This window comes from Bubalus bubalis, chromosome 13, assembly GCF_019923935.1.
Source record: "Bubalus bubalis isolate 160015118507 breed Murrah chromosome 13, NDDB_SH_1, whole genome shotgun sequence".
Lineage (NCBI taxonomy): Eukaryota > Metazoa > Chordata > Mammalia > Artiodactyla > Bovidae > Bubalus > Bubalus bubalis.
This window is the reverse complement of record NC_059169.1, coordinates 57,610,640-57,626,062: the sequence shown is the minus strand read 5'-3', so window position 1 is coordinate 57,626,062 and position 15,423 is coordinate 57,610,640. Positions and strand designations below refer to the sequence as shown.

Here is a 15,423-nt window from a genome sequence, read left to right as displayed (position 1 = left end):
AATCTGGCCGCCCTGAGCTCCTGTCCTCCGACTTGTCCTGGAGGGTCCCGAGCCAGGCCATGCAGTACAGGTCCCCATGGCCGCCACTTCCAGCCTGCGACACAGTGCTTCCAAATCCAAGACCCTTCCCCACTTGGGGCTTTTCAGAAACAATCATCAGTGATGGCTCGGGGGTCTCTTCCCATCCCCTGGAGATGAAAAACTATTTTCTCTGGAGAAATGTTTTACTTTGCAAATGAGAATGGTTTTAAGCCATTGGTATGTTGTATGACATATACATACCTAGGTAGACATTAGCAGAAATCCTAGAGTCCCTTTTCCTGATTTTAAACCACGTATTTAAGTATATAAACATATAAGTGTAATTTGCTTAGTTTTCACAGGCAACAAACACACCAGGACCCAGCTCAAGAAACACCAGAACTCTAGCGAACCCTCCTGCTCCTCTCCATTACCGCCCTCCCAGCAGCCCGACTACTACCACTCTCTTCTTGGTTTGCAGTCAAGATTTCTGAATTTGGAGTGTAAATGCTTTTTCAAAAAAAATTAATAGCTTTAATTTGAGTCCCAAATGTGAGATGAACTCGGAGATGTGACGTTCAACTAGGGTATTAATTTATCTCTTGTGGAGGGCCAGTTGTTTCCCTAGGGAAGAAAACAAATGATCAGCGGTGACAGTTGTTTGAGGGGCACAGTCAGCCTGGCCAGGGGCACAGAGGGGAAAGGAACAGGCTTATTTCTCCCGGCTCCACCCGTCACCTCCCAGGCTGGCCAGAAACTCTGTCATCAAAGCAATGGCTTCCCTTTTTCTCTTTGGGATGGAAGGAGCTTCTTCTAGACACCCCCTCCCTTCCCTGCAAATGCAAAAACACAACTCCTCAGTTCCTAAACCCCGATTCCCACCAAGATAGCTCTCCCCACCCCTCCACCCCCTTTTGCAAGTCTCTTGATTTCATTCTTTGAACCTGTGATTGGAGGTTAAAGTGCACCAAGGTTGGAAGGAGGAAGCTCTTAACAATAAAGGTTTGAATATTTAGCTGTGATGGGTCTCAGCCCTCTCGAGAGCTCCCCCCCTCCTCCCTAATCTTTTAAAATGCAAATCGTGTTTCTAGGGGTTGTGCGCCGGGTGCGCGCTGCGCCTCGACGTCTCCAGCCATTGGTGTCTGTGTCATTACTAATAGAGTCTTGTAAACACTCGTTAATCACGTAAGGCCGCCGGCCTGGGGCTCCGCACGCCAGCCGGTGGCGGGTCTTCCCCGCCTCTGCAGCCTAGTGGAAAGGAGGTGGGAGGAAAGAAGGAAGAGAGAGCGGGAGGGAGGGAGGGAGGGAGGAGGCAGGCCCGAGGCAGGGACCGCCTCAGAGGCAGAAGCGCCGCGAGGAGCCGGCGGAGCTTCGCGGGCCGGAGTGCAGCCACCCGCCGTTCCGGCGCCCCCTAGCCCCCTTCGCCAGCGCGGCGCCCCCCAGCAGCCTCCAGCGTCCGTCCCTGGGCAGCATGGTGAGGTTCGCCGTCGGGCCCTCGCCACCATGTACGTGAGCTACCTCCTGGACAAGGACGTGAGCATGTATCCCAGCTCCGTGCGCCACTCCGGCAGCCTCAACCTGGCCCCGCAGAACTTCGTCAGCCCCCCGCAGTACCCGGACTACGGCGGATACCATGTGGCGGCCGCGGCCGCCGCCGCCGCCAACCTGGACAGCGCGCAGTCCCCGGGGCCGTCCTGGCCTGCCGCCTACGGCGCCCCGCTCCGCGAGGACTGGAACGGCTACGCGCCGGGGGGCGCGGCGGCCGCCGCCAACGCCGTAGCGCACGGCCTCAACGGGGGCTCCCCGGCCGCCGCCATGGGCTACAGCGGGCCAGCCGATTACCACCCGCACCATCACCCGCACCACCACCCGCACCACCCGGCCGCCGCGCCCTCCTGCGCCTCCGGCTTGCTGCAGACGCTCAACCCCGGCCCCCCCGGGCCGGTCGCCACCGCCGCCGCCGAGCAGCTGTCGCCCGGCGGCCAGCGGCGGAACCTGTGCGAGTGGATGCGGAAGCCCGCGCAGCCGGCGCTGGGCAGCCAAGGTGAGCTGGCGGGCGCCGGGGGAAGGCGCGGTCCCCGCGCGTCCGGGGACTCCGCGCAAGGGGGACGGGGCGGGGCGACCGCGTCTAGGGGGCTCTGGACCCTCCCCCCCGGGGGTTGCTGCTCTGGCCCCTGAGTAGGGGATAGCGGGGTCGGGAGTGGAGGTCCCGGTCTCAGGAGCCGCGCTCAGTGTAAGGCAAAGGGGAGGCTCCCTCCTTCCCACCGCCCTTCCTTCGTAAGGTCGGGTCCTCAGACCTTCGGGAGACTCCCGGGAACGTGGCGCAGCGCGGCTGCAGCGCAGTGATCGCGTCCGCCCGGCTTGCTGCCGCCCGTCCTCGCTCGGTGCGCGGCTACCCTGCAGCTCCCCAGGGCCGGGCTCTAGGGGCACGCCGTCCTTCCCTGTCCCGGCCACTCAGGAAGAGCAAGGGACGGGGGGGCCGGGAGGGCGGCGTGGTCGCGCGAGGGACCAGGTTTAGCCATTGGAGCCAAAGGTAAGGATCGGAGCTGCCGCGCTGGGGAAACCGGGCGAAGCTGCCGAAGCTGAAAGAAAGTGTTGGTCCCGGGAACGAAGTGGGGAAGAGGTGCGGCGCGGGGGTGGGGGGAGCACCCGGGTCTTCAGACCTTTGATCTGCGCAGGGGTCATTTCAATCAAAAGCCGGAGGGCTGGGACTGGACGCCCCGGGAGTCCCCTCATGTCTGCAGAGGGAGAAGGGGAGGCAGGGGTCGTGCGCGCTCCGCCGCTGCTCTAGACGGAGATCGTTTCTCCGGAACCTTCCTCCCCAGGGTCTGGTGTGTGTGCGCGTGTGAGTGTGTGGGTGTGTGTGTGCGCGCGCGCGTGAGTGTGTGTGTGCGTGTGTGCGCGCATATTCGTTTAACGAGCTTGCCCCAGAGATGTCTCTGCAGATATCCCGGGTTGGCGGGACTGAGCAGGCTCTTGGGCTCCGGGTCTGCCCCGTCTGGTGTCTGAGTGTGTCCAGTGGGGAAGGAGCTCCAGTAGGTGTGGTGGGAGAGTCCTGCTGGCTCCGCTTTCCCTCCATGAAGTCTTTCCCAGCCCTCTGCACTTCCGCTTTTTCCTCTTCCCTCCTTTCAGGCCCAGCCCGGCTCGCATGCAGGTTATGGACACTTTGCAGGGGTTTTATAGCCGATTACAGCCGCATAAATCAGAGCAGCCGTTGGGGGCTGTCTCCCGGATTCGGTTTTTTGCGTCACTGCGCACAAACCGGGACCCATCACCGGGGGGAACTGCGGCGGTCTGGGGAGGAGGCCTCGGGGCCGACCTGGAGGGTCGGCTGGGTCCCTTCCCCCGAGAGGAGGCGCGCTCGCCTGGACAGAGAGCGCGCCCGATGAAGGCCCTTGGCTATCCTGAGCCTGCCTGGGGCGCCGGCCCGCGGGGCCGGGCCGGGATCCTTGGTGCGTCCCGGGAGAATGCGCGCTGAGCAGGCTCGGGCGGGGGGGAGAGGGAGGCGTGCCACCGGAGCCTGGGCCGCGGGGTCAGCGGAGGAGAGGCCGCTGTGAAGTCCTGCGCCAAGGTGGCAAGGCCGCAGTCGGCGCCGGGCGCCCTTGTGATGTTAATGTGGGGCGGCCCGCCGGCCGGAGCCCGACTCCTCTGCGGAGCCTCATCCGTCAAGGGGCGAGTGGGGAAGGGGAGGCGGGTGGGACCCGACCCAGTCCGCTTTGATATACACCTTCCCATCCCTGCCATTGTCTCTTTTAGGGCCCGGAAAGAGGGTGGTGACTTTCGCAGTCAATAATGAATTCTGACAAGTCCCTCTCATCTCTCCCCGACTCCAGCCCCCTCCTTGGTTCCCAGGGGGTGCGGGGCATCTCCAAGGTCCTCGGGGCGCGAGCTGCAGAGCACACTGGGGCCTGGTCGCGCTGCCCCGGCCTCTCCGGATACTGAAAGGACAGCCCCCAGTCAGAGCCGCTCCCGAGGGCCCCAAGGCGAGTCCCGCTCCTGGAGAGTCCGGCTCGGAGAACTCCCCTGTGCCCGGCTCTCCGGCCCGGGGAGGTGTCCTTTGTGGCTCCCACCTGGCCCCCGTACACCATCTGCGTGGTGATCTAGTCTGATCCTCAGTTTGCCCCTCTGTACACAGGGGCCACCACCGCGGGCGGGCTGGGGGCGGTAGCGCAGGTTCCCAGGACGTGTCAGCTGCCTTTCCTTTCCCGGCGGGCGCAGGGTCGGGGCCACCGCGCGCATTCAAATGCGCCTGCCGCCGTGTTGATGTTAATGCGCTTGGCGGGGAGGGGGATGAAGGCCGGCCCGCCATTTGCTCAGTAGTGGTAATTCAAACAGAACGCGGTTGTTATTAAGGCATTGAAAGGGCTTTTCTTTGATAAGATCGCCTTGTCCTGCATTGTTTGAGGCTGTGTTCTCCTTTCAGCGGCTCCGGGGAGCTCCCTCTGATCCGGCCTGTATCTTCCCAGGGCGCTTTTGTTGTGGTTTGCAAAGGGTTTTACCTGAACAAAGTCGGCCTGCGGGGCATTAAACACCTCCGAGCAACTCCCCAGACCCTTTAGATCTTTCTGCAGCCCCGGGGCACCGGGCGATTGAACCTGTTCTTTTGGGGAGAAGACCCCGACCTGGGGCCGAGCGAGAACAGCTCCTGAGTTGGGGGATTCTGCCGAGGGTCGACCCGGGACAGACTCGGTGGAGACGCGGGGCTCCGGCCTGCTCTGACTCCAGTCGCACTATTTGTCAAGGCCCTTCAGTAAAACAATCAATGCAAGGTTTAATATGTTGACTCAATCCAATGAGCAGTAGATCACTGGTCAGGATAGCTCTGGCAGGGTTTGCAGCAGAAATAAATGGAGGATTAAAAAGAAAAGTGTGCCAACCCAGTTTCGCCCAGGTATAGAGCGTCCCCAGCGAGAGGAATTAGCGGCCTGCCAGACCCCTGCTCAGAATTCCACCGGATACGCTGGTGAGCCCGGGTGGGGGGGCGTGTGCGGTTTCTAGTGACCTGAGGGGACAGCTGTCAGCTGCTGCACCCCCTTTCCACTTCTAATAAAACAAACAGAAAGGGAATCCCCCCACCCACATACCCACAATCCCAGCTGTTTTTACTGTGAGCTTTTTTTTTTTTAAACCTCTGATGGGCCTGGAAATCTGAATATTCCCAGGACTGTTTTCCTTTTGGGCCTCATCAGCTCAGGTGCTGTATTTGCTTTACAAAACCCCAGATGGGGTTCTGCTATCACCTGTATGTATTTTTCAATTCAGTCGCTCAGTCGTGTCAGACTCTTTGCTACCTGTATGAATTTTTAGTTTCTCTTTAATTTTCAAAAACCACTTAATTCCAAGACTAGGTTAGTTGTCCTGAATAGCGCCCCCCCACACCCTCTGGAGGGGGTCGTGTCAGACTCAGCAGGAACCAGCCAAACCGCGGCCCCCCAGGGCGATGGAGGAAGAGAAATGGTTCCTGGGTTAGGGAGGTTTGTCATTACCCATGACTGATGGGCTGCCCGGCAGTTCTCGGGGCTAACTTTGCCTTCCTCCACAGTGAAAACCAGGACGAAAGACAAATACCGGGTCGTGTACACGGACCACCAGCGTCTGGAGCTGGAGAAGGAGTTTCACTACAGTCGCTACATCACCATCCGGAGGAAAGCTGAACTGGCCGCCACGCTGGGGCTCTCAGAGAGGCAGGTGGGAACCCTCCAGGGCCCAGTCACTAACTGGGAGGCTCCAGTGGGGAGGGTTAGAAGCCAGGCCCCAGGATCCACCCAGTTCTGTGGGCAGATTAAGCAAGAGGATCGAGAGACTTTTCCTTCTAGATGCTTTTTTAAAAAGGCTACTTCCACGTCTACTTGTCTTTTTAAAAAACATATGTATATTGTGATTTTTTTTTTTTCTATTTCGGGGGACCTGGGAGGTAAAACACACACACACACACACACACACACACACACACACACACACACAGACACACACACAAACTGAGTGTAGTTTAATGCAGAATCCGATTTGGGTCAATAAAGACTTACTCTCTTTGTACCCAGCTCTTTAATGGGGGAAAAATTAATGTAGGATACCAGCCTCTGTTCAGAAAAACTATGGAGGGGTGAGGCTTAGCTCCTGAATGCTCTAGATTGTCAAATTCACAGCCAGGAAACCCCTCATTAAAACTCATTCTCAGCCCCAAGGCAAGGACTATTACATTTCCGTTTAGCTCTAAAGGCCAAAGGTTGTCATTTTGAAGTACATCTAGCCCTAGCCTCCTTGCTTGGTGTAGAAAGGGCCTGGCAGTTTCTGTCTTCCTTAGTTCTGAGACTCTGAACTTTTCCAGTAAAGTTGTAGATAAAGGTTGCTCTGGAAAGAAACCTGAGGAACAAAGAGGGAGAGAGAGGCCCTTCCCTCTTGAGACTGCATGGAACTTGGGAGAAGCTCCAGCACTGGGCTGTTATATGGGCTGTCTGAAAAGTTGGGTGATGAGCTGCTGTCCTTCGGGTGCAGTGGGGACCTCTTTGGCTGGAGAAGGAGGCATTGGATCTAGTGTCAAATACTGTCCCTTTATGCTTTCGCTGTCTTCTTCACCGCCTTCTGTTTTTCTCCACCTTTTTCATTTCCAGGTTAAAATTTGGTTTCAGAACCGTAGAGCAAAGGAAAGGAAAATCAACAAGAAGAAGTTGCAACAGCAGCAGCAACAGCCACCCCCGCCTTCTGGGCCACAGCCTCCCCAGCCACAGCCAGGTCCACTGAGAAGCGTCCCGGAGCCCCTGAGCCCCGTGTCTTCCCTGCAAGGCTCAGTGCCTGGGGTTCTGGGGCCAGCTGGGGGGGTGTTAAACCCTACTGTCACCCAGTGACCCGCAGCGGCCTGCAGTAGCAATTCCAGGCTGAGCCATGAGGAGCATGGACTCTGCTAGAACCCTCAGGAAAGACCCCCTCCCCTCTCACTCACTAATGTTTACCAGCTGACCTAGCCCTCCGAGCAGAAACAAACGGGGGCCTGGGGGAAAGACAACTGTGGTTGGGGGCCTCAAGGATGACATTCTCCTAGATTTTGACTTTTTCCGTTCTGACTCTTTCTGCCAAGTGAGGAGATGGGAAAAGACACCCAGGCTTCCTTTAGTACTGGCAGACACGCTGCCTGGACTGGCGGAACAGACCAGCCTTTCAGTCCCCTGGTCCTCAGCTCTTGGCCTCCCAGATCTGCAGGACACGTCTCTGGTTGGAGCTAAGGCGGGAAAGGGGCTCAGGGGACTGCCAGGGATGGAACCAAGATGGTTAGGTCTACTAACTGCCCTCCAAGGTCCCCCTGGCCCTTCTCACCTCTAGGGCAGGCAAGATTTAAGCTGCAGAAGTCAGAGGCAGCTGAGATGGAGACCTGGGCCCACTGAAGTGTGCAGAACCCCCAGGTCTTTGTCTTTCTTCTCTTCCCTTCCCAGTGCAGGAAAGGCTTGGCTGGTGTATGCACGTGGTCTGTGGTAGTGTGAGAGGGTGGTTGCTGGACTCCAGGCCTGACAAGGAGGGGGGCGGCCCTGGACAGGGCCTTGTTTAGAATGCCTGTCACCAGAGCCTCTCTGGACTGAATGTATGTCAGTGCTATAAATGCCAGAGCCAACCTGGACTTCCTGTGATTTTCACAATCTTGGGGCTGATGAAAAAGGGGGAGTTTCTGTTGTTGTTGCTGCTGTTTGGGTTGTTGGTCTGTGTAACATCCAAGCCAGCATTTTAAAAGCCTTCTGGATCCATGGGGAGAGAAGTGATATGGTGAAGGGAAATGGGGGTGGGGGGGGGGGGGGGGGTGGTATTTGAACACAGTTGAATTTTTTTTTTTTTCTAAAAAGAAAAGAGATAAAGGAGCTTTCCAGATTTCAGATTCTGTATTTATCGCCTATCAGGTTTTGTCTGAAATTGTGATTATTTTTTAAAGAAATGAAATATCCTCTCTCCTTGCAAGCTAGAATTAGGAAAATCAGGGCGGGGGTGGGGGGTGGAGAAGGTTATCTGGACAACCTCATTTTACCCCAGAGCACCAGAAGCCGGAGGGAGCGGTTTCTGAGACCTGCCCTGCCCCCAAGCCGCAGCCCAGCCTTGCCTTGTGGAATGCGTGGTTCTCCTGGGGGTGCCTGTGGGCAGGACACACAGCTGAACGCCCAGCTGCTTCTCAGCTAGGGGAACGGTGGGCAGTGGGCGCGAGAGAGCCCCTCACTGCGTCCCGTCAAGTCCACACGGAGGCCATCACCCTCAGTCCCTTCATCGGTGAGTCTCTTCTCCCCAGGATGCCCAGCATTCAAGTGAAAATCCTCGATTCTATTTCCCCAAGGCAAAGTTTCCGCGAACGTGCGTACTAAGTTGCGCCCATGGACTGTAGCCCGCCAGGCTCCTATGCCTATGGAGATTCTCCAGGCAAGAAGACTGGAGTGGGGTGCCATCCCCTCTTCCAGGGGAATCTTCCTGGTCCAGGGATCGAACCTACGTCGGCAGGCGGGTTCTTTATCACTAGCGCCACCTGGGAAGCCCAAGTTCCCACGACCGTGTTCTGTAAATGGCCTGTCTTGTCCCTTGCTGTTTCCTTTTCCCCGCCCTCCCTCCCCGGTCTCTCCCCTCTCCCGGATAAGAACTGGGAACCCAGCAAAGGGTTCGGCTGGGCACGGGGCTCCTGTCCTTGAGGTTTCTGGTCCTGGAAGCCGCTGAGCTGGGCGCGCTCGGCGGCAGCGGGGCCCGGGAAAAGGGGCTGTGCCCCCCACGCGGCCACTCCGGGCTGGGATCGGCGTCTCCACCGAGGGAGGAGGTGCCCCGAGGGCTGGGCTGGACGGGCCGAGTTGCGAGGCAGGAATGCCCCCTGCAGCATCGCCCCGATTCCGCAGCGCTTCCGGGAGGCGCCTTACCCTCGGCGCCTGGGACCGGGAGGCTGGGGGCGGGAGGCCGCGTGCCGGGCCCGGGGCGGGGGCGGCCAGGCAGCCGGTGGTCCCCGGGGGCCTGGCGCGGTTGCTATGCGTTGCCGTGAAACGCCTGTCAATAAAGCCTGTTTGGACAGTGGAGCGCGAGCACAAGGGTTGTTTGCTTAGTGGTTAGAGGTCCAAAAGTCGGCATGGTCCCGCCGCGAGCGATCACACGGGCCTCCCTTTCTCGGGGAGCGGGCCCCTAGCGCCGACGCCCGCGCGTCCGGAGGGCCCGCCGGGACCCCACTCGGGGAGGCGGGTTGCCCGCCGGTCCTCCCCGCCCCCGCCGCCTGCAAGGCCGGGAATGAGGGCCGCGCCCCCCTACGCCGAGACACCGCCCCGAGAGCCAGCCCCCAGGGAACCCACGCGGGGACGCGGCGCGAGGGGGCAGTGCGGCAGGGAGAGGCCTGGGGAGGCCGGCGTCCTGACGTCAGGGTTCATTTGTGAGCGGAGGGCCGCGCGGGTCCGAGCGCCGCGGGCGCTGTGCAGAGGCTCGCAGGGGCGAGCCCCTGGGTCCCCGCGGCGCCCTGTCCCCGCTCCGGCCGCCAGGGAGCGCGCGCGCCCTGGGAAGAGCCGAGGCCCGGCCCACGCTGCTAGCCGCCTCTGCAGGAAGGGGACGCAGTTGAGACCCAAGGGTGCAAGCCCCAGACCTCTTTCTCCCACCCCGCTGCTCCCAGACCCGCGTGCAGAGCCTTCCCGCCGCGGCCACGGGCCCGGGGAAGCTAAGTGCCCACGGGGTCAGGTGCAGAAAATTCTTGGATCTGGTGCATGTTTAAGAAAAGCAAATTTAGGGGAGGGGAGCTGTCCACTCTTCTAAAAGGGTCTTTTGGGGGGACTTCCTTGGTGATCCAGTGGTTAAAACTCCACGCCTCCGCTGTTAAAAGCGCGAGTTCTGTCCCTGATCGGGGAACTTAAGATCCCAGGGTGCCCTACTCCCCCAAAAAGTCTGCACAAGACGTTTCTTTAAAAAAAATTTACAGAAATATAGGTGTGATATTAATTTATGGGAAGAGCGAGAACTTAGGATAAACAAAGGGGGAAATGCAGCAGTATTGTGGAACTCATGTAAAAAAGAAGGTATATATGTAGAGAAAGCAGGCCAAGTCTTTCTTTTTCCTGTAAACAATTCAAAATTTTATCATATTCATCTCATAAAGTTAACAAGATGGGCTGCTAGTTGAAAGCCACGGAAGTTTCAGTGAGTTTCCTTGCTCTCTGATACTATCAGGCAGGAGGCTGACAATGATCCAGAATACTGATCTTAAATAGAAATCTAAACACATAAACAGCAATATTCTGGCTGTTGTTAGTCACAACCACCTGGGAGGAAAGGAGCAGAAATAAATCTCAGCTACAGAATCTTAGGAAGAGATTATGGGGTTTTAAGAGCACTATTCACAACTTGTTTTAGAATCAGTTTAAGAACCCTGGGAAGATCACAACCTCCCAGCCACCACTTCCTCATCTGTAAATGGAGATCAAATGCAATGTAAGCAGATGCAAGTTATGGGGTTACACTTATGATTAGACCCCAATAATGACATGAACTCCTCCTCTTTTTTTTAGTCATGAACCGTCTTCTCTGAAGTGCTCAAGGGTCCTTATAGTGAATGTTTGAACAAGGATCATTTTTCAAATCATTAGAGAATAATTACCTTCCAGAAGTTTTCCTCCTGTATTTAGCTCTGCTTACTTTGTCAAAATAGCCTCAAGTCTGTTGTCTTTTGATTTCCACTGCCTATGTGTCTGCACAAACTCTCAAGTGGCAAAGCATGAACATTCCAGATGAGAAGATGAGTTATGGCTCTGCCCAGCTTACCTGTCCTTTCATCTACCAGGTAAGATGGACCCAGGCACTTCCAGTTGTATTTAGGAGACTCAGATTAGTTGAGGATATCAATCAGAATCCTTTAACCCAGAAGAGGCACAGAGGCAGACACTCTTCCTCAGTTCAGTTGAGTTCAATCGCTCAGTCGTATCTGACTCTTTGCAATACCATGGACTACAGCATGCCAGGCCTTCCTGTCCATCACCATCTCCTGGAGTTTACTCAAACTCATGTCCATTGAGTCGGTGATGCTATCCAACCATCTCATCATCTGTTGTCCCCTTCTCCTCCCACCTTCAGACTTTCCCAGCATCAGGGTCTTTTCCAGTGAATCAGTTCTTCGCATCAGATGGCCAAAGTATTGGAGTTTCAGCTTCAGCATCAGTCCTTCCAATGAATATTCAGGACTGATTTCCTTTAGGATGGACTGGTTGGATCTCCTTGCAGTCCAAGGGACTCTGAGGAGTCTTTTCCAACACCACAGTTCAAAAGCATCAATTCTTCCGTGCTCAGCTTTCTTTATAGTCCAACTCTACCTAGGCGGTATTAAAAGTTTTGTTATTTTGAAATAATTTCCAGTCTAATACCTCAATATCAATTCTGTATTCTGCCAGGAGCTGGGCTGCCAGCCCCTCCACCCCCCTAGATGCTGTGGGTTCAATTCTTCAAGCCTTCCCTTAAAGTCATTTAATATGAGCAATTTCTAACACCCATAATTTTCCCTTACACAAAAACTATAGCAGCAGATTTTGCATTAAATTAGTACTGCTTTGGAAGATAAGGAAAACATTCATATCTAAATAATGTAGGTTACCTTGTATTTTAAATCAGCATTTAAATTATTTTCTTAAATTCTATTTAGACTATACAACCTTCCAACCCCCGTAATTCTCACATTTAAAGTTTTTTTTCTGGGGGGGGTGGATTTTTTCTTTTGCCTCCTTCTCTTCTACAAGAGTTGACTATGATTTTAGGAAATCAAGCAGGTTTTATTGGTAACTGGGACAAGCCAAGTGGGGGGCCAAAACAATCACTAAATATTTTCTTTACTTATACGCCAGAGGAAATACACACTTCTTCTATCATTCGCTTCTTGAAGGTTATGAAATTAGATCTAGGAAAATACCCTCATATTCCAAATAAAGAAAGTAGAATCTGTCAATTCTAGAGATTATAGCCACATTTACTTTGACATTCTTCTTGGAGGTATCAGTTTAGAGAAGGTGGGAACAAGTACATAGGTGACCTTTCAGGTTTGTGTCTCTACGACTCAAACATTTATTTTAACAACAGTTTTTTTCAAATTGAAATTTGTCACTAACCTTGGTTGATACAGATAATATCAATTAAGTTCCCAGAGCTCCAAAGATAATGACTGGTGTGGGCTTCCCTGGTGGCTCAGACAGTAAAGAATCTGCCTGCAATGCAGGACACCTGGGTTTGATCCCTGGGTCGGGAAGATCCATTCGAGAAGAGAATGGCAACCCACTCCAGTATCCTTGCCTGGAGAATCCCATGTACAAAAGAGCCTGCCAGGCTACAGTCCATGGAGTTGAAAAGAGTCAAGACACCACTAAGTGACTAATGCTTTCACTTATTCTTCTTTATTTAGGATCCTGGTGATTCTGTGCTTGAAATCTAATCCATAAACCAGAACACCACCAGTTTGACCCATGAAGAAGAGTTCCCTGAGATTCAGTGATAATCAAATAGTCCCCCCTACACACACACTCACATGTACTTAAAATAATATTCAGGTCATGTACTGGGTTTATGGGTCGAGTAATTTTATTGATAAGAAGGAACCTAGGCATTTCATGCCCCCTCCTTTTCATGATCAATACCAGAACATTTTTTTTTCCATTGCATGCCTTTTAATATCCGTGTTTTAATTTCTAGGAAAGAAATTCTTTTCTAATTGTTCATGTGTTATCTCAGAACTTTCAGGACAGTCTGCTCTCATAACACTTTGTATCTGCAGTATGGCAATAATAGGTTTTATACAAGGGGTAGTTGATAAATTCCTGTCCAATCTCAGGAAAGCAAACAATGAAAAACAAAGTAGGAGCTAAAGTCATTGTAGTGTACGCAAACAATGGCTTGTTGGTTGGCACCTGAATAATTTTAATTTACTGACAATTAGTAGAATCAATGACAAAGATTGAGTATTAATACCTAAACCACAGATTAGGAGCTGTAAAAATTGACGTGGGCAGGCTCTGTCTTTTACTCATGAAAGACAGTATATATTCTTTCACTTTGTGTATCTAGTGTATTAAAAACAACAACCAGGACAAAATTCAGTGGCTCTATATCCTATTTTTAGCCCTCCCTCTATTTTCTAGGCAAAACTCTGGTAGGGTGTATGTGCCCTGCCAGAGGCAAACGGAAAAAAGACACAGTTAATTGAGAACAAAAGAGACCATTGTCCAATACATAGCGATATAGAAGCATACATGCAGGACAGAAGAAAAAAAAGACTGCTATCTGGAATCCACATGTATTAAAAATAAAAAGCATAACATTCCTGCTCAAACCACCTTATTGAAAAGAATGCAAATTTCAGAAATCCAAATTCCTCTAGTTATTTTCATGTGTTCCTGTTATTACCGTTTTCACCATAGCTGTGAATCTCATATAACCGCCTTTATACTTTTAGATACCTGTGAGTGATATATTGTTAAACACAATAGATGTTGATTCAGAGTGAATCAACACTCTGTTGGTCCTGATATTCAGCCAACAACCAGCATTTATTCCTCATTTCTAGGGTAAGAGTCTTGAAACGCACCCACGTGGTTATGATAACTGTGCAGTGGGTGGAGACATGGCCAGAACAGGGAACCAGAAGGCAACACTACCAGACAATCGGGTCGTCTGAAGCTGTTTAGGGAATAAATTTTTAGAGGGACATGTATTAGCGTATTAAGCTGGGCGCTCCTTTTACAAATGTCAAGCCACACGGGACAGGCAGCAGGCGCCTCCCTTAGTGGGAACTTTTAGTAGTCCCCACCTCGCACCTTTATCTCAGAGAATCGATTGCCTGGATTCGAGTCTTTGCAAAATGTTTTAGACAGAAAAATAAAAAGCAAACCTTGCTCATGCCCATATAGACAAGTCGTCTGAAACAGGCTTGGGAGTAGAGGGTGTTCGGCCAGGTATGGAGGCGTCGGTGCGCGGCCCCAGGCCATCAGGGAAGATGAGCTCAGGTGGCCGGGGCCTCGCCGCTCCCCCTGCGGCCCGGGCTCATAGATCAAAGTGGCGGACCCCTGCCCCAGGCAGCCGGACCTCCAGCGGGCGTCGGGCGCAGGTGTCGCGTCTCCCCGCCCCGGACGCCGCGCCGGCTCCTCGCCCGGCGGGGAAAGGCAGTCTGCTGGCGTCCGGGGGCCTCCGGAATGGAGGCGCAGCGAGGACCCGGCGAGGAGATTCCAGGCACGTTCCTTTTCTTCTTCGGAGCATCTCGATCTCCACCGCCGCCTGGTCGTCACGGTGAAACAGGTTCTTGATTTTTCAATGCGCGCCCGCTAGGAGTGGGGCGGTGCCGGGCCCCGGGCTTTGGGCCCGTGGCCCCCGTGAGGGGCGCGCGCGGCGGCCTCCCGGTGCTTCCTGAAGGTGAGGTGGGAGGCGGGCGCGCCCAGGAGCCATGTCAAGCCCATGTCAAGCCACACGGGACAGGCAGCAGGCGCCTCCCTTAGTGGGAACTTTTAGTTAGTCCCCACCTCGCACCTTTATCTCAGAGAATCGATTGCCTGGATTCGAGCCTGCAGGCGCCAGGGGCCCGGCAGGCGGCGCTGCTGCTCCGGCGGAGCGGCCGGGTCCCGGGACGCCGGCGGTGCCCAGCGCCCTAACGGGCGGGGCGGGGAGTGGGGTCACGGCCGGGGCGGCCCTCTGTGCCTCTCCCGCCTCCCGCAGAGGGGCGCGGGCCCGGGATCCACGGCCGGCGGGATCGCGCGGCACCGCGGATGGGGACGAGCCCACCCTTTCCTTCTCTCCGGGCCGCGCGGGCACCTTGCCCCCGGGGCCCCTTCCCGGCCGGACGAAGAGGCCACGTCCCCAGGAGCCGCGGGCCCGGTGGATGCCCCCCGTCCTCGAGCCTTTTCTCGCAGACGAACGTGTCCCTTGTCTGCCCCGCACGGGACTCCAGAAAGCGTCCAACTTAACGACTAGTGAGGGCCGATCCCCGACCCGGGCCCGCTTTGGGGAATTGGGGGAGGCGGGATCGCTCTGGATCTAAATAATTTACTCGCGGCTAAATAATTTACCCAGGGTTTTCCGCTCCTGCCAACTCCCTCCCCTACACCCCTGCTCCCGACTTCCTGCTTTGTGCGGCCCCGGGGAGAGAAGGGCCAAGTCTACATAAAAGTTAATATTAATAGCGGTGGAGGCGACGGCAGGTGCTTCTCCAGACCTCTTCGTCCCCTCTCGCCCCCTCCTCCTCCAAGCCCTGCCTCCTCCTCCAAGCCCCTTTTTAAAAATTGGAGATGGGCCTTGTGCCTGGGGGACCCTTTCTGAAATAAGGGCTCTGGGGTGAGCAGCCTGTAGCCACGTTCTTTGTAACTTGTATCCTCCTTGCAGTCGCCCTGGACGCGGAAAGTGGCAAAGGTCGGGCGTGCACCCGGCGGCAGCAGCCCCCGCGCGCCTGGTTCG

The 15,423-nt window shown here is 55.0% G+C and overlaps 1 protein-coding gene across 1 annotated transcript; it reads left to right on the top strand.

Annotated features, from left to right (window-relative positions):
* The first annotated feature begins 1,375 nt into the window (after positions 1-1,375).
* CDX2 (caudal type homeobox 2) lies at positions 1,376-7,889 on the top strand. The gene is made up of 3 exons (XM_025262873.3): positions 1,376-2,065; positions 5,564-5,709; positions 6,633-7,889. The coding sequence occupies exons 1-3, from the start codon at positions 1,525-1,527 to the stop codon at positions 6,864-6,866; spliced, it is 921 nt and encodes a 306-aa protein (XP_025118658.1). The 5' UTR covers positions 1,376-1,524; the 3' UTR covers positions 6,867-7,889.
* The last annotated feature ends 7,534 nt before the right edge of the window (positions 7,890-15,423 follow it).